Source organism: Conger conger, chromosome 1 (assembly GCF_963514075.1).
Source record: "Conger conger chromosome 1, fConCon1.1, whole genome shotgun sequence".
In the NCBI taxonomy this organism is placed as follows: Eukaryota; Metazoa; Chordata; class Actinopteri; order Anguilliformes; family Congridae; genus Conger; species Conger conger.
Window position 1 is genome coordinate 6,604,381 of NC_083760.1, and position 22,500 is coordinate 6,626,880.

Sequence of the window (22,500 nt, forward strand, 5' to 3'; positions counted from 1 at the left end):
CTACTGAGTGTCCACACCTGACTCCCAGGTAAAAGGAGGGCGGAGAACGAAGCAGTTCTCGGCCCTCGAGGACCGTGATGTGAGGAACAGGGCCATAAGGGGTGGCTGTGAGGTGTAATGGTTAGGTTTGATTCCCAGCTAGGCAGTTGTTGCTGTTGTGTCCGTCAGTATGGTACTCAACCTGAATTGCCTCAGTATATATTATCAGCAGTTTAAATGGGTACTGTGTAAAAAAAAAAAAAAAACATAGTACTCACAGTGTTAATTCAGCTCTAACAGAGTGCATCTGAGTCCGAGTGGGACAGTATGTACTCTATAACAGTTGATTTAACGCTGAACATTTAACTGTCTACTTGTAGGAGCAATGGATACCGTGTATAAAGTTGTGTGCGTCACTCTGGATGAGTGCGTCTGCTAAATGCCTGTAACGTAATGTAATGTGCTCAGAGGTGCTCCTCATCGGCTCGATGGGAAGAGGAGACGGGGGGGAACGGAGCCGTACTGCCGAGGGGTTTAGGGGGGTCTAGTGTGTCACAGCGCTGAGAAATGAGCACTGGTGTCCCCCCCGATGAATTGTGGGATACATACTTGGAATTTGGAGGCTTCGGGAATTTCTGGAATTTCGGGGAGGAGCCGTCCGGCTTGACGGGAACATTTTGGTCCCTGGCGGGGGGCGGGGTGGGGGGTTGGGGGGGTGGCAGGGATCTCTGCAGTCCAGTGCCCCCCCCACCTCCATTCCGGATCTCCATCTCTGCACTGTAGCTGTCTGCCGGATATGGAGGTCACTCTCTCTCTCCCTCCCTCCTCCCTCTCTCCATCCCTCCCTCCTCTAAGAGGGAGTTGCGTAACAAACATTAATATCATTCTTCCCTCAGGGAGCTAACAGCGCTAGCCTCCGTTTCCCCAATCACCGCCGCCAGTCGAAGAAACACACAGCGCGGGGTTAGCCGTAATGCTAACGCTAACACTGCCTTCCAACCCTCCAACACTCCACTCCCCCCCGATATTTCAGCGTCTGGAGCTATGAGACGGCTCCATCTCATCGTAAATTTCACAAAATCCAAAAAGGAGGCAGCCAAAGGGTCATACCTCAGTCAAGTGTAATGCTAGCGGTGAAATCAATTATTGACGCTTGTTTGGGTGGCTGGCCTCACTCCTCTGGGTTTTTTCGGAGAGGTGAACAGGTGATGGATGCTCCCTCACTGTCTGCCGGGGTAGGGGGGCGGGGAGGGGGGGCTTACTAACAGGGGCGAGGGCAGAAACATGGGGTACATTTAGAGACCAAAGCTGGAGAAAGGAGCTGGTGTGTGAGAGAACCTTCTCTCTCTTTCTGTCTTCACGGCTAAAGGACGGGTCTTTGAGCCCAAGAGCGTGTTTGAAAACTCACACTCCGCAAGGGGTGGTGGTGGTGGTGGTGAGGGGGGAAGGGGGAACCACGAAAACGAGTATCGCTTTTATTTTTCCCCCCTCTTCCCGTTAGCTCGGGAGTCCGTGGGCATTAATGAAAGATGAGGGAAGGCAGCCGCAGAGTTTATAGTTTTTATTTCCCCGCTTCGTTTCATGCATTATCAATGCGGGAGTTGCTTTTCCCCCCTCTAGCACCATCCCTGCGTTTTTAACTGCGCTTAACCATAACTCCGCTTTACTGTAACTGTGCTTTGCCGCAGAGGTTAAACTCCCTCCTCCAGCACGGCATTCTGGGAAGAAACCGGGAAACACGGTCCATAAACTAAAGCAGATGCCTCCTACAGAAACCGCTTCAATATTACCTTCTGCTTTAACCTCGATACAGCTCTACAACTTGCAGCTGTGAACTCTCGTGCTGGTCTAGTTTCCGTGTAAGTAGCAGCTGTAACCGTACTACATTCATGCGTACGTACACAGCAAAATGCCCAGTGTTAATTCAACTCGAACAGAGTGCACGCGAGTCCTTTCACAGATTTGTAGGCTACTTCGTAAGAGTTGATTTAACACTCAACATTTAACTGTGTACTTGCACAATCGTAGTAGTTGCAGCAGCAGTGCTAGTTGTAGTAGCAGTGGGGAATATGGATAGGGATGAGGGTAGCGGTACTTGTAGTAGCAGCAGTAATAGTTGTTCTTAAGTAGCAATTGTGTAATTGTGTAACAGCAGTGAAAACCCTGCTGAAAACTGCACAAGCTATGTTTTGAAACAGCTGGACCAGTTCAGACCAGCTCCCAGCTCGACAGGGTTTAGCTGGTTGTCCAGTTCAGACCAGCTCCCAGCTTGACATGGCTTAGCTGGTTGACCAGTTCAGACCAGCTCCCAGCTCGACATGGTTTAGCTGGTTGACCAGTTCAGACCAGCTCCCAGCTCGACCAGCTCAAGCTATGTTTTGAACTACCGGCTCAGACAAGCTTCCAGCACTTGCTTTATGACCAGCTTGGCCATGCTGGTTGACCAGCTCATACCCACCCAGCTAGACCAGCTTCATGACCAACTTGACCAGCTCTCTTTTCACAGCTGGATTTTACGGCAGCATACAGCGTTGCGGACGGTGAAAGTGCAGCTGTGTGTTCGAACTGTGAGCGAGGTGATCCCGCCGGAGTTCCCCTCCGTGTACCCGCTCGCACAGAGAGAGGGGCGCGGAGTTCGTCTCGGTGACACATCTCAGAGGCGCGTTGTGTGCGGACGCGTCTGCCCGTCGCACAGAGCCCCGATTCAGAGGGCTCTGCGGGGGCTATTTTAGACCTTCCCCCCCCCCAGCCCTGCGGCCCTGCGGCCCTGTGTCTGACACAGCCATAACCGCCAGAGACGGACATTCCACGCGTTACCCACAAGCCCTCGGGGGCCTGCGGTTCGCCAGTCGGCAGCTGTTGACCTTTGGCCCTGCAGTGACATCGCCCCTCTGAACAATGTGCATTGTGGGCCCTCCACTGTCCCAGATGGCCACGGGCAATGGCTGTACCCCGGACATCCTCCACGCCAGCCTAAATGCCCGGCAAGCTCTGCCAGGCGGAAAAATGCACACTCATCACTCGACACTGTGCGCGTGAGGCTCCTTTAGCGTTAGCGTTAGCATTAGCATTAGCGCCCTCCTGAAAGGCGTTTCGGTTTTCAACGGTTTTCATCACCTTTCCCGCTAAGCCACCGCTTCTGCCGTCTTTTTACGAAAATCGCAAGTATCAACTGTCATTTTCTGCTCCCAGCTATTTGTAAAACCATAGCCTTTAAGGCTTCATTTTTGTTTACTTTAAAAGCCGTCTCGACGTTCCTCCTCTTCGAGGGCGTTTGCTTCCGCCATCGCCCCCGGAATTCGGTTCGTATTTTAAAACGTGTGAATAGTTGGCGTGGTAATGGGGCTAATTTAGATGAAAGCATAGCGCTTGTGTTTCCAGGGGCTCCTCTACACGACAGGGAACCCGCTCTATACCCAGGGGCATTATGGGAATGTAGAAGAGCGCCATGGCTTGGGTTTCACACCCCCTAAACACCGCCCCCCCCCCCAACATCATTATGTGGGAATGCGTGTAGGGCCTTAGGAATGCAGCCCCCCATAAATAGAAATATGAGCATTATTTGTCCGATGATCATGTCTATTTTTGGGAGGGGGGGGGAGTTCAATGTGTCTGGGTCTTGGAAAGTGGGTCAGTTGGGCCATATCGGGGTGTGGCCGTGTCACCGCGGAAACGGGGGGATCAAGCGCGAACGCCGTGCCAGGACTGGGTGGCGAATTTTAACCCACCGACCGTCTGTGACGTTGGGGGTCAAACGCACCTGCTCTTAAAGGTGCCCCCCCCCCACACACACACACACACTCACACACACACTCACACTCACACACACACACACCCACACACATAATCTCCTGTTTATTGCCGCAGGCTTTCAGAGCCGAGCCCTAAACCCTAATCCCCGAGAGAGCACAGGCAGGGCGGCCATCTTGTTTCCGCACGGGAGGGGAAATCGTAAAGCGGTTTCCTGGAAACCGCTCCCCCCGCGGCGATCCGTGCGGCTCTCCCCGGCGCTCCCACCCGCGCGTGAGCCCGCGGCGTTCGATCGCGAACAGATGGGCTATCGCGTCCAATCATCATCTTCATCATTATCGCTCGCGCGTGACTCGAAAAGACCAACAACAACCGGTGCCTCTTCCTGACTCATTCGCACTTTTTGCCTTATAATGAGACTTTTTTTTTTTTCCTCTCAACTAGAAAATATTAACTTATTCTAAGTTATCGCTTGCTTGACAGTTTTCCTATCCCATCGGCTCATCTTGAAATGAGTCAACTCATCTCACCTCATTGGCAATATTTTTGTCTTGTTTAGCAAAAAAAAAAAGTAGGATTTTAAGTCAAAACATGAGACTTAAAAGCTTCTTCAGATTTATTTATTTTCCTTTTTTTGGCAGTGTGGCGGACACTCTGATCCAGAGTGAAACATGATGTACGGTAGGAGAACCTAAATGCACCTAATTAATTTGAGCAATAGTCACAGAGCTGGCTGACGCTATTCCCAATCCAGCAAGCATGGATACAACATCACTGAAGCGCTAGCGCAAGTCGGCTAGGCAGATGGCTTTGAGAACGGATGATTTCTGCTGTTTCCTTTGGCCGTCTGCGTGTTTTAATCAGTCCGGTTTAACCCGTGCCACCACCGCCACTCCCGCCTCAAATGCATTAAAACACAAAACCGCTGTCGAAGAAAGGAAGAAAGAAAATTTAGCAAAACACCTCAAAACGTTCAGCGAGTCTGGCCTGCATGTTTCCTCCATAAAATTCCGAGAGACATTCACCAGATGTGGAAATGGTTTCTTTTTTTCCCCCCTATTTTACAAGGATGACTAAATGAAATGTCTATTAATAACATCCCTGCTGGAGTAAGAGTCCCCAGAAGTGTATTCCTGTTTTCTCCCCCCTCTGAAACGCTGCAGAACGTGTCCCCGGTGAGCAGGGAGAGCATTAATCCAGCCCATTCCCCGGTGAACAAATCCGTATCATCTGCTCTGAGGGAGGCTCCCCAGCCATTGGCCGTGTGCTGTGGAGTGGTGTCGTTTCATTGGCTCTCGGGTGTGAAGTGGTGTCGTTTCATTGGCTCTGGCTTTGGGTGATTGCATCAGCTAAATAACAAAATTATTATTATGGAGAGGTTAATCTCTACAGCTTTGTTTGCACACTGCGTTACCTTCAATTAGCATTCATTAATTAGTATGTATTTGCTCGGTGGATTTGTTCATCCTGAGTGATTCACTCATCTTAGGTTTTTAACATGCTATCGATTTTTACCATTGGTTATGTATTTTGCCTGAGTGGTGCAGCAGCTGTGCCTCGACTGTGGATTAAAACCTGCAACCTCTGAAGTACAAGCCCAGTTCCACTGGGAATATGTCCAGTGTAATGTAGTGGAACAAAGTTGCACGACACTCTCAGAACATCTCTACGGTGGAGGTAAAAAAAAAAAAAAAAATCTTTAAGGACTACATTTCCCAAGTGTACCCTGAAAGTACAGTACAATGTTATATTTTACATTCTTGGCTAGGCCTACAGTTTTAAGTGCCTATAGGGTACTACCACTGTGGCAAGAATTTTGTGAATTCTTACTTTTCATACTTTTTTTCTGAGAGTGAGGGGATGTATGAAAAGTGGCTGAAAAGGCACAAATCCTTGACACAGGATGGTACCCTATAGGCGCTTAAAACTGTTGAGAGTTTCTCTGTAAGAAGCCGTGGTTGTGTGCAGTCACTGGGAGGAGAATTATGTGGATCACTGTAATCGCTACGGACCGTAGAATGGAGGATTCTGCCACTGGCACACAGGGACAGCCATCTTGGCTCCAGGCAGTCCCCCTGTGCCACGGGATGTCGAGTTTGGAAGAAAGAAAGACGGAAAGAGAGAAAGAGAGAAGGATGAGAAAAGGAGGGGTGAGGAAAGTGAACAATAATTTTCTTGTTTGATCTCTGCCCCCCTTCCCCCTCTCCTCCCATCATCCCTCATGCTCAGCCCAGGGGATTCTGGGAACAGGCAGATCTCTACGGAGTGTCGCGGTACGCTGCTGCTCTGCAGAAAGGTCATGCTGAAAAAGGGGGGGGCTGTTGCATTGTGGGAATTGCGGTGAACAGTGGCTTCTCCTCCTAGTTTTCAGATTTCCACTGGCAGGCCGTCTGTCTTCCCCGTGTCCCACCACTGGGTTCCGAAAACGGTGTTTATATTTGCAGTTGTGTTGTGTTGCGGCCTGTCGTCTGGCTAAATACGCCTCTGACCTTACAGAGTGTAAATATATCCTGCAAATAGGCGTGTGGAATGACACGGGGAAGATGATCAGTATGGGGCACACATACTGTACTGTACATATGTACATATATCAGTATACACACACATGCAAGTGCACACACAAACACATTTATCAATGTACGCGCACACACATCTCACATAGACACAGTAGAAGTGAATATACACAACACATGGGTCCATTGCGCTCAGGCACACGCTTGCTCACACACACACACACACACTCACACTCACACACACGCACACGCACACGCACACGCACACGCACACACACATCTGACATGCACAAATACACATGCTCTCTCACACACTGGCATACACATGCTCTCTCTCACACACACACACACGCACACACGCACACACGCACACGCACACGCACACACACACACACACACACACACGCACACACACACACACTCACACACACACACACACACACACACGCACACACACATCTGACATGCACAAATACACATGCTCTCTCACACACTGGCATACACATGCTCTCTCTCACACACACACACACACACACACACACACACACACACACACACACACACGGTTATGCACACACTGCTTTTTTCACTGGTCCCCACTGGACTGCCTGTCCCCATACCCCCGTGCATTGCCCACTCTGCTGTGATTAGAATGAGGGCTTGCGTCCGTGGAAACTGCAGAACGCTCGGTTCGGTGACCGTGGAAACGGCGGAGGGCTGGGCTCCGTGTCCGTGGAAACGGCGGAACGCCGGGCTCTGTGTCCGTGGAAACGGCTGAGGGGCTGGGTTTGCAGTTAATGTGGAATGCAAGGGCAGCAAATGTAGCATGAAATTACGCAAACCCCTCCACTGCAAGGCCTGCGATGCTCATTTGTCAGCGCAGCCTGTAACTCGACTCACGACCTGCGTTTTAAATAGCCCATGAGATAGTGACAGAGGAATGCGCGCTGACTGCGCGTGTGTGTGTGTGTGTGTGTGTGTGTGTGTGTGTGTGTGTGTGTGCGTGCGTGCGTGTGCGTGTCTTCTTGGGGAACTAGCGGATTTGGTACCATCACAAGTCTTGTTTACACAGAAACAGCCAAGACTGCGACGTTCTGTGTTACATCTCGCTCTAGAGTAAACAGACGGCGGAGTTTCCCACATGGAGCGCGGAGCGGGTTGGGGGGGGGGGGGGGGGTCACGCCCGGCGGAAATCACACCACAGCCGCTGACCTCCCCGCCTGTCACTCCAGATCTCCAAAAATGGTGAAAATGGCCCTCAGCTGGGACGTCCCGCGCAGAGAGCGGTCCCAGGAATTTCAGAAAAACCAAACAAACGCAGTGCAGCGTCGCTTCTGTTTACACTGCGGGAGCTGGAGCCTGCGTCTGATAACCCCGACGGCAGAAACGGCATCTCTTTTTAAATATATGTTTTCAAAGACAAATAATAACTTATTAAAGGCGACGTTGGCTCATTAAAGGTGGCAAGGGCAGTCATCTTGCGGTTGGAGGGTTGCCGGTTCGATCCCGCCCTGGGTGTGTCGAAGTGTCCCTGGACAAGACGCCTAATCAAATGCTCCTGACGAGCTGGGTGGTGCCTTGCATGGCAGCCAATCGCCGTTGGTGTGTGTGTGTGTGTGTGTGTGTGTGAATGGGTGAATGAGAAGCATCAGTTGTGCAGCACTTTGGATAAAGGCGCTATATAAATGCCAACCATTGACCATTCTTATTCCTATTTGTACATTTATAAATCCTTTAAGAGGAGGTATTCTTCTTTCTTTAAAGCAGTGATTAGTGTGGTAGCGCATGGTGTGGGGCTACAGTAGACATTATATTACATTACCTATATTTCACAGAAAACAGGTACGATATTGTTTGTTTGTTTGTTTGTTTGTTTAGTAAAGTGGGATCACTGTTTGAACAGAGATGGTGTGAGGTCATCACTGTGTGCCACACATCAGAGCATTCCTTTGAAGTCTAATGGAGTTGATTAGTGCAGAAATGACGCCGTTGAGAAGGTTGTATCGTCCCAGTGAGTCACCCAGTGAGTGGGTCAGTAAGGCTCTGGTCTCTCTGGACATACACGGGCACACACACACACACACACCACTCACACCCAGCACACACACACACACACACACACACACACACACACAGGAACACACGTACTCATAACACACACATACACACACCACTCACACCCAGCACACACACACACACTGATATACTTCGAGCCCACACACACATTGATATATTTTTCTTCAAGCACACACAAACACACACACACACACACACACACACACACGCGCACGCGTGCACGCGCACGTACACACACGCACACACACACACACACACCCTCCTCCCTCTCCTCTTTGAGGGCCAGGCAGATCAACCACAGCCTTTGATGCTGATACTGCGGAGTGCCTCTGAAATAAAACGGTTGCCATGGCAGCCTTTCATCCCGGAGGTGAGGACACAGTGTGTGTGTGAAGGGGAAATGTCACAGGGCTCAGGTATTAATGCCATCTGCTGTTTGGCTCAGGTTCCACACACCTGATCTGCCCCTTCAGATAGAGAGGCTGCTGTTAGCATGTGGCTCACCTCCCTCAACTCTCCCCAAAGTGGGTATAATCTGAGGAGTGCCCCTGTTTACGAAACACACAGGCGTTTGTTAGCGTGTTAGCGACTACCCAGACTTTACCCAACCGCTTAGAGTGATTAAAATCTGAGATGTGATTGCATTTACGAAACACGCAGGTGGCTGCTAGCGTGTTAGCACATACCCAAACTCTGCCCCACCACTTACAGTGATTAAAATCTGAGGTGTGATTGTGTTTACGAAACACACAGGTGGATTGCTAGCATGTTAGCACCTCTCCAGACTCTACTTAACCTCGTTCTCACAAAATACTTGTTGGGCTTGTTGCTCACCTTGCCAGATTTCCCCAATGTATTTATAGATCTGAGGGTGGTTACGAACCACGAACTGCACAAGCATCTGTTAGCACGTTAGCACCCACCAAACTCTACCCAACCACTCGGAGTGTTTATAATAATTTGGCCGCTCATGGTTATGAAAGAGGCTCATCCGTCCGTAGCGTCCCCCCCCCCCCAGCCTGCCTGGCGGTACATGGCCGGAGCACTCAGGTGAGGCTCCAGGTGATTGGCGCGACGCCACGTTTAACCCCGGTCGAGCCCGGTGTCGTCTTCCCGTCCCGGCCAATCAGGGCGGGCGGTGACACGCTCCGTCGAGCCGCGCGGGGGTCCGTTTAGGTCCCGGGGTCCCCTCGCCCGGCAACGCGACACCGCCACGCTCCGCCCTCTTCCCGCGAGCGTCTTTTGTCGCTGCCGCGGACGGGCGACCCGCTAGAATGTTCTTCTAGAACATTCTAGCTAGAACAATACTGCGACACCCCCCCAACCAACCCGGTTCAGCTCCCGTTTAGGCCCACAATGGGACCAGCCTGTGTGCTGCGGAGTGGAGCGGGAGGAGCGGGTGTGGGGGTCGGGGGGGAGAGATAAATGCGGAAATACTTCTTTATTTTATTTTATTTTTTTTGAGAGGGAGGGAAGAAAACATCAGGCAGGGGAGGCCCGGGGAAAGCTGAGATATCTGTATCTCACGATGAGAGCAGTGTACTGATGAATAAGAGCGGTGTGTGTGTGTGTGTGTGGGTATGTGTGTGTGTGTGTGTGTGTGTGTGTGGAGAGAGAGAAGAGAAGAGAGAAAGAGACAGTGAAAGGGGGACACATTTTCTGCTGTTGTAGCAGGGAGGTAAGTGAGAGAGTGAGAGAGAGAGAGAGAGAGAGAGAGAGAGGAGGGAAGCACATCAACGCCTCCCCCCCTCCTCTCCTCCTCCACTGACCTAGTTCTCAGTGCTGGGGATGAGGTGATGAGGTAGGGAGCTGAATGAGAAGTGGCAGAGTGCCCCCCTCCTCCTCTATCCCCATCTCTCTCTGTCTCTCTCTCTCCCTCTCCCTCTTTCGCTCCCTCTCTCTCCCTCTCTCTCTGTCTCTCCCTCTCTCTCTCTCCCTCTATCCCCATCTCTCTCTCTCCTCTCTCTCTCTCTCTCTCTCTCTCTCCCTCTCTCCCTCTCTCCCCTATCCCTCTTCCCTCTCCACACTACAGCAGTTGGGTCCCCGTCTCACTGCAGGGCCTCTGTGTGTGTGTGTGTGTGTGTGTGTGTGTGTATACGAGTGTGTATCTATATGAGTGTGTGTTTGTGTGTCTGAGTGTGTATACATGCATGTGTGTGTGTGTATGAGTGTGTATGTATATGAGTGTGTGTGTGTGTGTGTGTGTATGTGAGTGTGTATGTATATGCGTGTGTGTGTGTGTGTGTGTGTGTACATACATACACTTTTACCCCAGCAGTATTCCACTCGGATAATACCCCCCCTGAACCCCCCAAATCATCTCCTCTTGCCCCTGCTGATCACCGACGTGCTCTCGTTTAGATCACCGCCCCTCGCGCGTTCAGAGTCCCTCTCACTTCTCAGGGTGCCACGGCAACAAGAGGTCAGCCATGACACAAATATCCTGCTCGCTCCGCACTGCTGATGAGCCTCTCTGAAGCGCAGGGGAGCGCGCCCGCAGCGGAACAGCCGATTGGCCGATACAATCAGGAACTGCACGGTCGTTTACTGCTGTCCGTGGCTTAAGTGGAGGGGCGCTCTAATGGACTGCGTCGGAGAGCGGTGGGTAGAGTACGGAGAGCTGGAGAGATGAAGCGGACAGAGAGAGGGGATAAAAAGGAGGCACGGTGAGACCGTGAGAGAGTGATGGGAATGAAGGGAGAAGGGGACGGATGGAGAGATAAGGGAGAATAGGGGCTGTCACGTCGTCCGTGCCTGGAGGAGATGCCCAGATAGCTGGATGATGGATGATTGTGTGATATTACGAGCGTGGGGGGTAGGGGGGGGGAGTGAGAAGGGGAATCCGGGGTACCGGCCCACAGCGGCTGAGCGGCCGAGTCATGTGATGCTAATCCGAGCAGAACGAGGGCGAGAGATAACAAACATCTCTCTCCAAACCCGCCCACGCCCGCCTTTCATTCACAACTCAGTTTAGCACCCCCTGCTTCTCTCTCTCTCTCTCTCTCTCTCTAATTCACTCACTCTGTCTCTGTGGCACCCCCTGCTTTTTTCTCTCTTTCTGTCTCTTTCTCTCTCTCTTTCTTTCTCTCACTCACTGTCTCTCTGGCACCCCTGCTTTTCTCTTTCTCTTCTTATCTCTCATTCTCTCTCTGTTTCTCTTTCTTGCTCTCTCTCTCTCTCTCTCTCTCTCTCTCTCTCTCTCTGTGGCACCCGCCCTACACACACACACACACACACACACTTTTCTCTCTCTCTCTCACTGTGGCACCCCCCCCCCTACCCACACACACACACACACACACACACTTCTCTCTCTTTCTCTCTGTGGCACCCCCCCCCACACACACACACACACACACACACACACACACACACACACACACTTTTCTCTCTCTCTCTCACTGTGGCACCCCCCCCCCCCACCCACACACACACACACACACACACACACTTCTCTCTTTCTCTCTGTGGCACCCCCCCCTACAGACACACACACACACACACACACTTTTCTCTCTCTCTCTCTCTCTCTCACTGTGCGAGCGAGGTCGCACGCCCACACATCATCGTACTCGGGAGGTCGGGCGTGTCACTGCGCCCGCCTGCCTTCCGTTGCCGCGGTGCCGGTGGGGTGGCCACGGTAACGATGAATGATTCACGCGGCTGCCAAGTCGCATTCGGGCAGCACTCCTCCGGCTTCATTAATAAAACACAGTCGCTGTGAGATTAAATCTGGCAAACCTCCCCCCTGAAATAGTTTCAGGCTCTGCCGTATTCATTCATTCCCCTGCGGAGGCTGCGAGACCTTAAGAGTTATAAAGTTATTTTTTAACGCCTTTTTTTTACAAAAATGTGTTTAGTTTGTGTCGTAAATGTTTTGTTTATAAGGCAGTTTGATGATGTTGATACTGCGCACTCTGAGTCTCTGCTCTTCAGTTTCGCTGTGTGTGGATGTGACGGCTTTGACGCTCACTATCTCAAAACTACTCAGAGCGCAGCTAGAAGCTTAGAATGCACGACTCTTAGCTCATCGCGGTTTGTAGCTTTGCTGCGGCTCTGATTTGAATCCCCAGTGAACCAGTGATGTGTCCTTATCCGGACACGGGCCAGCGTGGGTGCAGGTTTTTGTTGTAACCCGGCTGTACGACGCCTTATTCTACTGCTTGACTGGTCGTGGTCTTCAGTCAAGGCTGAAGTAAAGTCGAATCATAGTGCTGGTCAAGGTGGTCGTAGGTATGAGCTGGTCAACCAGCATGGTCAAGCTGGTCGCGTTGGGCATGAGCTGGTCAACCAGCTGGTGCTGGTAGCTGGTTAACCAAGCTGTTTCAAAAGCTTGAGCTGTTCTTCTCAGCAGAAGCGATGTTTGTTGTTTCTCGGCAGAAGCGACGCTAAGATAAGCAGCGCAGTGTTTATTGTTGCTGAAATATTCCGGCCGGCGGAGTGCCATGCTCGGAATTCTGGAGTGGGGCAAGGGAATTCTGGGATATCTTCTCAGGATCGTTATTTCGAAAAAACCCCAAAAATGTGAACTCTCACACACCGAGCGCACACACACACACGCACACACACACACAGAATCGTGCGCAATCTCACCATACATGGTGGTATTTAAGATGGAATAACATAGCTCGTTCTGCAGTGAACTCAAGAGTTCCTCTGGTTTTTATGTTCCTGGTGAAAGCCTCTCGACTGGCTCATGATTACACTGGGCTGGGACTCACACAGGAGTTACACAGTTACCCAGTTACTCCAGGGTAGATCAGCTTTTCTCCTGCTTTGCCATTTCTGGGTAGAAGCTCCTTGACGGTTCATTAGGCCAACAGAAGACTTAGAACAGCGGTGCACAACAAGAGCCGATCCGTTTCAGGATTTTGTGCCAATTTTTTTGTGCTCTTAATTACTTAATTAGCTCAATCATGTCTTGACCTGACACCTGTGGAAGCGCCAGCTACAGCCACAGACTGCAGATGTGTCCTAAAGACTTGACTGTGCTGTACAGGAGTGAACCAGCATTGTTTGTAATGTTGCCAGAAAAACTAAAACCAAGATAACTGGTTGGAACAAAAACCAGCACGCAGACCGGCCCTTTGGGACCAGAGTTGTGCACCCATGACTCAGAACAAGAGGGAGAGGCTGGTGCTTTCAAGACCAGGCTTGATGTGGTGTTAGATACTATCTCCGTTGTAGCTGAAGGGAGCCATAGGTACACGGTAGGGGCAGGAGAATGGCTGGCATTGTCAGGCTGAATGGCCTGTTTCTCGTCATTGTGTTGTGCTTTGTAGTCGCGTTAGATGTTGGACATCAGTGCACTGTGGAGAAGAGAGGATGACGTTTCCGCCTGTTATGAAGGAGGTCAAGCTGTTAAGAAGAGGGCCGGGCTGTTTACCTGGGAGTCTCCTTCCAGACTTGGGTCAAATACTTCATTGTTTTGCGTTCAAATATTTTTCTACACTTGTCTGGTGTATTGGAACCTATGGAATACACTCCAAAAGTGCAAACCCCACCTTCTGGTCCTCTTGGCTGGCTCAGTTGCACCAGGCAAGATCAGTCGCGCACAGAAAAGTATTAGAATCCAAAACAGATTATGTAATTGACCCAGTTCTGGCCGTCTCTCTCAGACTTATGTAATTAAATTAATTACGCAGCTCGCTAACGAAATGACAGCGGTGGGGGGCGGTTGTGACGAGGGGCAGGTGTGATCGATGGGGCGGTCTCGGACGCCGGTGGTGAGATGGAGGCATTGTGGCGTTTCGGGGTGCGCACGCAGCCCCCCCCCTCCCTGTCCGAGGTCCTCCCTGTGTGTTTCCTGCAGGGTCGTTATGTGTAATTAAGACAGGATGGGCAATCAGAGCAGCTGCATGTCTTCCTCCAGCTCTCACTGGGACGGGGGGTTCTCCTGGCCTAGTTTCGGGCCGGTTGGCGGAGAGCCAGGGACCCGTGTGTGTGTGTGTGTGTGTGTGTGTGTGTGTCTGTGTGTGTCTGTGTGTGTGTCTGTGTGTGTCTGTGTGTGTGTGTGTGTGTGTGTCTGTGTGTCTGTGTGTGTGTGTGTGTGTGTGAGTGTCTGTGTCTGTGTCTGTGTCTGTGTCTGTGCGTGTGCGTGTGAGTGTGTGTGTGTGTCTGTGTGTGTGTGTGTGTGTGTGAATGTCTGTGTGTGTGTGTGTGTGTGTGTGTGTGAGTGTGAGTGTGTGTCTGTATGTATGTGTGTGTGTGTGTGAGTGTGTCTGTGTGTCTGTGTGTCTGTGTGTGTGTGTGTGTGTTTGAGGTGCTGCGGGTAGGCCTGGCAGTGAGGTGGGCATTATCTCACTGAGTAGACCTGCTGACCTTATAAACCTCAGCCCTGCTGCTGCTGCTGCTGTGTGTGTGTGTGTGTGTGTGTGTGTGCGCGAGTGTGTGAGTGTGTGTGCGTGTGTCTGCGAGTGTGTATAATGACCCACACGGTGACGAGCCTCCCTGATATAATGCGGCGTGTGTGGGCGGTGGATCTCCGTGGTTACAGCAAGACGGTATCGGTCATTAGCGGACGCCACCGCGGCGACCATTTTAGCTCTCCCTCCCCGGCGACGGCCCTTAGCGATGAGCGGCTAACGACTGCGGTCGGGGAGGCTGAGCTGGAGGTCACGCGGGCCTGCCCCTGTCCCAGGCCCTGCCCTAGCCCCTTCTTCTGCCTCTGAGCTAGCTCTTAATTCACTGGACGCGGGGCTTGTAATTTAATCCCGGTTTTGGCCCGCCCTCTGCCTCCGGCGGCCCGGAGCTCCGGCGGCCCTGAACAGGAATGTTGTTGTGGTCCCCGAGCGCTCCAACGTAAATCACACCCACCGCCTCGCGGCCCCGTTGACCGAAGGCTCCGCGCACCGCGGTGAATTAATGACAGGAGCTGGCCTGGGTCTGGGGGCGAATACTGTACAATTAAAATGGCTTCCAGAGAAACTGGGATGGCGTGACCCCCGGGGCCGTGGCCCTGAATGACTGCACGGCCTGTTTGTGCCAGCAGCCGGATCCGGGGGATTCAGGTCCCGCTCCTTGTTTCCCGTGAATAATGGGAAGTGGCGATGAAGAAAGGGAACGGTCCGCATTTGTATAGCGCCTTTATCCGAAGCGCTGTACGATCGATGCTTCTCATTCACCCATTCACGCGCGCTCACACACACCAATGGCGATTGGCTGCCGTGCAAAACACCAGCCAGCTTGCCAGGGGGGTTGGGTGTCTTGCTCAGGGACACTTAGACACACCCGGGGTGGGATCGAACCGGCAACCCTCCGACTGCTCTTACGTTACGTTAACTTACAGTGACATTAACTCTGAATAGTAATTCACAGTTTTTATAACGCGTTCTGTTCCTGAAAACATAGTATGTCAATATAATCAAATTTATACGTGAAATAGACAAAGTTCAAAGCTGTGTGTCTATTTGGAAATTCAGAAATTATGTTGACTATTCTTGTTGACAAATGAGTGCTGAGTTTTGTCAGTGCTTAATGGATTAGTATACCGTATGCAACAGTGAAATCACCAGAGAAAATATTAATTTAATTTAACTTCTTTTATTGACCTGGGATTGGATGAAACGGAGGCTGTTGTTCATTTTGCAGCTTTTCGCACGTAATCGGTCACATGCTCGGTGCGAACATAAACAGCTTAAAACAGGCTCACCTCAGACCTGGCTTTAGAGAACAGTGTCCGTACGTCTGCTGGCTACATTTATGAATGTATAAAGAAGAGATGAGAGTATCTCATCCCTTGCTTTCGGAGGTGTGGAGGGAAGAAGGGAGCAGATTGTGAGGGAGACGCGCGGTGGAGAGGTGGAGGCGAAACAGATGTCCACCGCTAACGAGGGGAAAGCGCGGCTGGAAAACAGCTCCTGAAAAATCCGATTTTCTCCTGTAAATAAACAGCATGGCGCTGGGGTTAATGAAATCAGCCTGGCCATTGAACTCCTGCCATTACAGCCGACCAGGATGTAATTAGTGAATCAGAATCCATGGATGTAATTAGTGCTCTCTGGAGCTGGACGCTGGAGCGGGCTATAATGAGCTGATGAGAGATGTATACACATCGATGTGTGTGTGTGTGTGTGTGTGTTTGTGTTTGTTTGTATGTGTACATGTGTATATGTGTGTGTGCGGGTGTGTGCGTGCATGCCTGTGCCTGCGCCTGTGTATGTGTGTGTGTGTGTATGTGTGTGTGTTTGTGCATGCATGCCTGTGTGTGTGTGTGTGTGTGTGTTTATGCATGCATGCATGCCTGTGTGTGTGTGTGTGTGTCTGTGTGTGTGTGTGTTTATGCATGCATGCATGCCTGTGTGAGTGTGTGTGTGTATGTGTGTGTGTTTATGCATGCATGCCTCTGTGTATGCGCGCGTGTGTGTGTGTGTATGTGTGTGTATGCGTGTGTGTGTGTGTGCGTGCACGTGTGTGTGTGTGTGTTTATGCATGCATGCCTCTGTGTGTGTGCGTATGTGTGTGTGTGTTTATGCATGCATGCCTGTGTGTGTGTGTGCATGTGAGTGTGTGTGTTTATGCATGCATGCCTGTGTGTGTGTGTGTGTGTGTGTGTGTGTGTGTGCATGTGAGTGTGTGTGTGTGCGCGTGCGTGTGTGTGCGTGCGTGCGCGTGCGCGTGTCTCAGTGCCCACACTGTTCACTAGGGGCTGCCAGGTTTGGGACGTCTGCATTGACAGCTTGTGTGGGAGAGACACAGTCAGCACAGTGTGACTCTCATTGTTTGGCCGAGACCACAGGGCTGGAACACGGCTGCAGAATGGCTGGAATACCATTACCCAATACCACTGGCCCAGACACTCTGGCTGGCCTGTTGTGTGTTAATGCAATGGCCTCAGGGTAACGGGGTGATAGAGGGGGAACGCACACGTGCGTGCGCACACACACTCACACACACGCACGTGCATACACACACGCACACACACACACACGCGCATACACACACACGCATACACACACCCACACACACATACACACACACGCGCATACTCACACACGCACACGTGCATACACACACACACACATGCACGCGTGCACACACACACACACGCTGTCTCTCACACACACACATACACCTTACACTGTATGCATGCTGTATCTGTATCTTGTGCTCGGTTTATCCTTTCCTGTGTTTGAACCTTTTTGGCCCCATCCGTACTTCTTTCAGCTGACCAATAGGAGCTCCTGGTGTTGGGGAGTCACGGCCAGGCTGATGGCCTCTTCAGCAGTAGCAGAGGGGTGGGGGTAGCGGTAGCTGCTGTTGTTTTTTGTGCTGTTTATTCTCTCACGCTGAAGGGCTCTTCCTGCTCCTCTCCAGAAACTGGCAGGGCATTGAGATGCCTCTGAAAGCGTCTTAATTAAGAGAGGGGTCCGGACATGGCCTCTGTGAATGGGGGGGGGAGATAAAAAACATGCCCGGGGCAGTTTACTTTCACACTCCAAAAACCCCCAGACACCCCTGGCCCTGGTCTCTGTCCCACACCTCCACCCCTTACCCCCCCCAACACCCACCACCCAACAACAAGATCCCCTTTACATTTCAGGGGAGCCCTTTAGACTTATCAAGAGACATGCTCCGCATTGTGACAGCATTGCAGGAAGAATCCTGTCCGCAAGAAAGTGTGGGAGAAGCTGAGAGAGAGGGAATGAGAGAGAGAGAGAGGGAGAGAGAGATAGAAGAAGAGGGAACGGGAGGGAGAGAGAGAAAGAAGGAGAGAGATCCAGCGTTTGTGAAGTGGCTTCCCTCTCCTTGGAGACTGAAGCATATTCATAAACAATTTAGAGCTGTGCTATTCTTAGCGCCCGGGGTGAAGAGCACTTCTGCCTCGCTGTGAAAACTGTGTTTGAGCCTACACCGTTCAGCAGGGTGTCCCCAATTAATGATCTGCAGCTGTTTACAGGTGCCGGTCGGTAGACCCGGCATGCTGGCACCTCATTAAGGCCGAGAGAAAAGGAAGATCTATAGATGCACTCAGGGGATTTTAAGAGAGAACATTTCTCACCTTTTTTTCCCTCACATGGATGTGCAAGTTCTGTGGAGCAGAATTATTGATGTGATGTGACGTGGCGTGACAGGGTATGTCTTCTTCGAGCCAGGGAAAAGCAACAGAATGTCAAGAACATAAAATGAATTGAAATAGTTCTCACTGATTGAAGAATCTTCATGCAGACAGTATTTCAGTTTTTTCAGGCAATCAGCCCTTTGATGAGCAGGTTTTTTGGAATGTTATATTTTTACTCAAAATTCTAAGTCAGTGTTCTAGAACTCTCGCTTTCAATCACCAGCAGTGACTGTGACATCAGCATTAGAATGATCCGGTAAGACCATTCTAATCACATATCTGTGACCTCACACCTTAACCGCGTCAGTGCATTAGGAACCGGATCCCGGTTCTCTCACTCGCATCATGCAGTGGTGTGGTTTCACCACATGTTCTGGTCCCTGCAATGTTTGTGTCAACAAGCTGCGTATCGTAATCTCGTCACCTTTTTCCACCGAAAAACAGAAGTCCAGAGCCACTCAGAATTCCCTCGGCATTCCGTGGGGACAAGTCGGCATTGTGCGGAATGTTATTCAGGGTACGGCGACAACAAAGGGTTTCTTTTCTCTCTTTTTTTTTTTGGGCAAATTGGTTTTTTGTTTTTGTGTTTCTGTGAAAGCGGGGAGAGAGAGGGAGAGAGAAGGAGAGGGGGAGAGGGAGAGGGAGAGCAGTGCAGGGACAGCGTTGGTGTCGTTACTCACACCCCGGGCCCTGTGGGGCCCATTGTGGCCTGGAACACTGCGTCTTTGTGGACCAGGGCTCCAAGAGTGTGGCCCCCACCTCCCTGAATGACCAGCTCCCGCACCCCTGTGACAGAACCCGTCCCAACCCCAGGGGGGCAGAGGGGGGGTCATGCCCCCTTATTATTACATTAGATTACAGGCATGAGCAGATTCATTTATCCAGAGTGACGTACAACTCAAAGTGCATGAGCAGGTAAAAAAAAGTGCTGAAAACCCTAGTGCTAGTAGAGTTCCAAGCACCAGAAGTGACCACAGAGATAAGAACTCAGACCCTGTAGAGCACATGTGTGAAACTCCAGTCCTGGAGGGCCGCAGTATCTGCAGGTTTAACTCTAGTCCTGGAGGGCCGCAGTGTCTGCAGGTTTAACTCCAGTCCTGGAGGGCCGCAGTGTCTGCAGGTTTAACTCCAGTCCTGGAGGGCCGCAGTGTCTGCAGGTTTAACTCCAGTCCTGGGGGGCCGCAGTGTCTGCAGGTTTAACTCTAGTCCTGGAGGGCCGCAGCGTCTGCAGGTTTAACTCCAGTCCTGGAGGGCCGCAGTGTCTGCAGGTTTAACTCTAGTCCTGGAGGGCCGCAGTATCTGCAGGTTTAACTCTAGTCCTGGAGGGCCGCAGTGTCTGCAGGTTTAACTCCAGTCCTGGAGGGCCGCAGTGTCTGCGGGTTTAACTCCAGTCTTGGCATTTATATAGCACCTTTATCCAAAGCGCTGTACAATTGATGCTTCTCATTCACCCATTCATACACACACTCACACACCAACGGCGATTGGCTGCCATGCAAGGCACCAACCAGCTCGTCAGGAGCATTTAGGGGTTAGGTGTCTTGCTCAGGGACACTTCGACACCGCCCGGGCGGGGAATCGAACCGGCAACCCTCCGACTGCCAGACGACTGCTCTTACCGCCTGAGCCATGTCGCCACCCAACACCTTCCTACACACCTTGTTCTCAAGGCCTTAATTGACAGCTGATTAAACAGAAACCACAATGACCTGCTGACACTGTGGCCCCCTGGGAATTCAGTTTGACGCCCCTGCTGTAGAGTAACCTTTTGAGAGAAACTCAAAAACAAAAGCCGCCACAGTCCTGGCAAGTATGTCGTGAGCAAGAGTAAAACAAGCATTCACCAGTGCGATAACAACTGTGAGGAGCAGCTTACAGCGGACTGATGTCGTTAGAAAATGCAGAGAGGGAGGGGGGGGGGGGCACTGCTGCTCCTGGACACGGGCGACTGATTCAAACTGTCAGAGTCAGAAACCTCCCCCCCTTTCCCCCCTCTGTCTTTCAGCGGCGCTGAAAAGCCTGCATATTCACCCTCCCCTCCTCTGTGATCAGGCTTCCATTCACGGGAGCTGTTATTCAGATCCGTCCCCCTGCGGCCGGTCGGGGGGGGTCCTAGCCCGGTTCATACGTGTAAACAGTCCAAACAAACATCTGTGTGTGCTGTGACTTAATCAATAATTATGATTACCGATTAACATTATGAAGTACATAAGCTAAGGCGATTAATGTTCGTATCCTGTCACGTGTAGTGGAGGCAGAAACACTGGGCGATTTCAAGACCAGGCTTGATACGGTGCTGGATACTATTTCGCTGTTCTGGCAAACTTAGCAGTAGGTACGCTTCAGTGGTAGGAACAGGCGGGCATTGCTGGGCTGATGTGTTATGTAATGGTTGTGTTATGTAATGGTTAATGGTTAATGGTTAACGGTTCATTAATGTGGAAGGTAACCGTCCTGTCCCTCTCCCCCTGTCCCAGGCGATGGCCCGTAGATAGCAGGCGTCCCGCGCAGGTGAGGATGGCTCCCCGGAAGCGGTCGCGCCCCGCCCTGGGGTTCCTGTGCTGCTTCGGCAGCAGCGAGCCCCCGGAGATCAACCTGAAGGACAGCGTGCCCCTGCAGCTGCTGGAGTTCAGCGCCCCCATGCCGCCGCCCGAGGAACTGCACGCGCGCTTCTCCGAGCTGGTGGTGAGTCTGCGCCCCACTCTCTCTCTCTCTCTCCATCTCCATCTCTCTCTCTCGCTCTCGCTCTCGCTCTCGCTCTCTCTCCATCTTCATCTCTCTCTCGCTCTCGCTCTCTCTGTCCCTCTCTCTCTCCATCTCCATCTCTCTCTCTCTCTCCCTTTCTCGCTCTCGCTCTCTCTCTCTCTCACTTTCTCTCTTTCCATCTCTCTCTCTCGCTCTCTCTCTCTGTCTCTCTCTCCCTCTCTCTCTGTCTGTCTCTCTCCCTCTCTCTCGCTCTCTCTTGCTCTCTCACTCTCTCTCTTGCTCTCTCTCTCTCTCTGTCTCTCTCTCTCTCCCTCACTCTCTCTCGCGCTCTTGCTCTCTCGCTTCCCTCCAGGGGTTTCCCAAACTTGGGCCCTGGGGTACGCCTAGTTTTCATTCCACCCACAATCCTGTGCTCTGAGTTACAAAGGCCTGGTGGCGCAGTGGGGGCCCGTCTGGGTCTTTCTGTATAGAGCAGCGATCGTCAAATCTGGACCCCAAATCCAATTAGCTGAACAATTAGCGCTACCGATTGGCCAGACTTCCTTCACGACTCCCACGGTAAAGGGAGGGTGGAAAACCACCAGTTCTCGGACCTCGAGGACCGTGCGTTGCTGATCCCTGGCGTAGAGAGTACATGGTCTGCCCGTGTCTGTGCGGGTTTCCTCCCACAGCCCAAAGACAATGCAGGAGAGTCTAAATCGCCTGTCAGTGTGCTCCTTCGCTTGGGTATCTTGTTAAGCAGTCTTGCACGGGGAGCCTTGTGCCGAACATTTTAAAATTCTGTGTCAAACTAGGAGTTCTGTGCAGCGCTGACTGACTGCATGAGGAGAATAATGAAGAGTTATTTAAGGTTTTATCATCAGTATTCATCAGCCATTTAATCGCACGGCGAGCTCTCTCGGCTTTTACATTCTGAACACGGCGCACCAGACTGCTGAGCTAAGACCTTTTTAGTTTTTGGAGTATTTCTTTAACTTTCTAAACTTCAAAACTGTCTTTACGTCTTTCGTCTGGAAGGCCGCACGGCTCTGCCTGTTTTAGCACAGAGCTTGGAGAGAGAGAGAGGGAGAGAGAGGGAAGGGTGTCAGGGAAAGGGGGTTTGGATGAAGTATCCCTGCTCCACCCCACCCCACCCCCCCCTCCCTCCCCCACCCCCGCTTATTTTAAGCCTGGCATTCTCCTTGAGAACTCATAATGATTTGTTGGATGAAAAAAAAGAAAGAAGTGAAGCAGACGGCTCTATTCCTTATATTTCCCTGCTTACGCAACCCCTGGACGGGACACCTGTGGCTGACAGTGCGTTACCGACGTGCCTGCCTCTCCGGTCCTGTTCTCACACATTACCGGCTCCGACGCGCTGATTAATGTCGTCAAGCCCGGGCACGCCAGGAGCTACGCGCTGTGGAAAAATGGCAC

The 22,500-nt window shown here is 51.6% G+C and overlaps 1 protein-coding gene across 7 annotated transcripts in view; it reads left to right on the forward strand.

Annotated features, from left to right (window-relative positions):
- Window positions 1-22,500, forward strand: part of daam2 (dishevelled associated activator of morphogenesis 2) — a 156,274-nt gene that overhangs the window by 55,875 nt on the left and 77,899 nt on the right. For 5 of the 7 annotated variants that reach the window (XM_061260835.1, XM_061260826.1, XM_061260869.1 and 2 more), the window contains exon 2: window positions 20,856-21,063. In XM_061260835.1, coding sequence (XP_061116819.1) covers window positions 20,896-21,063 — 168 coding nt within the window. In that variant the 5' untranslated portion in view covers window positions 20,856-20,895. Of the gene's footprint in view, window positions 1-4,370; window positions 4,411-20,653; window positions 20,714-20,855; window positions 21,064-22,500 lie in introns of those variants that run through there. The other 2 variants (XM_061260843.1, XM_061260851.1) reach the window with 2 other exon arrangements.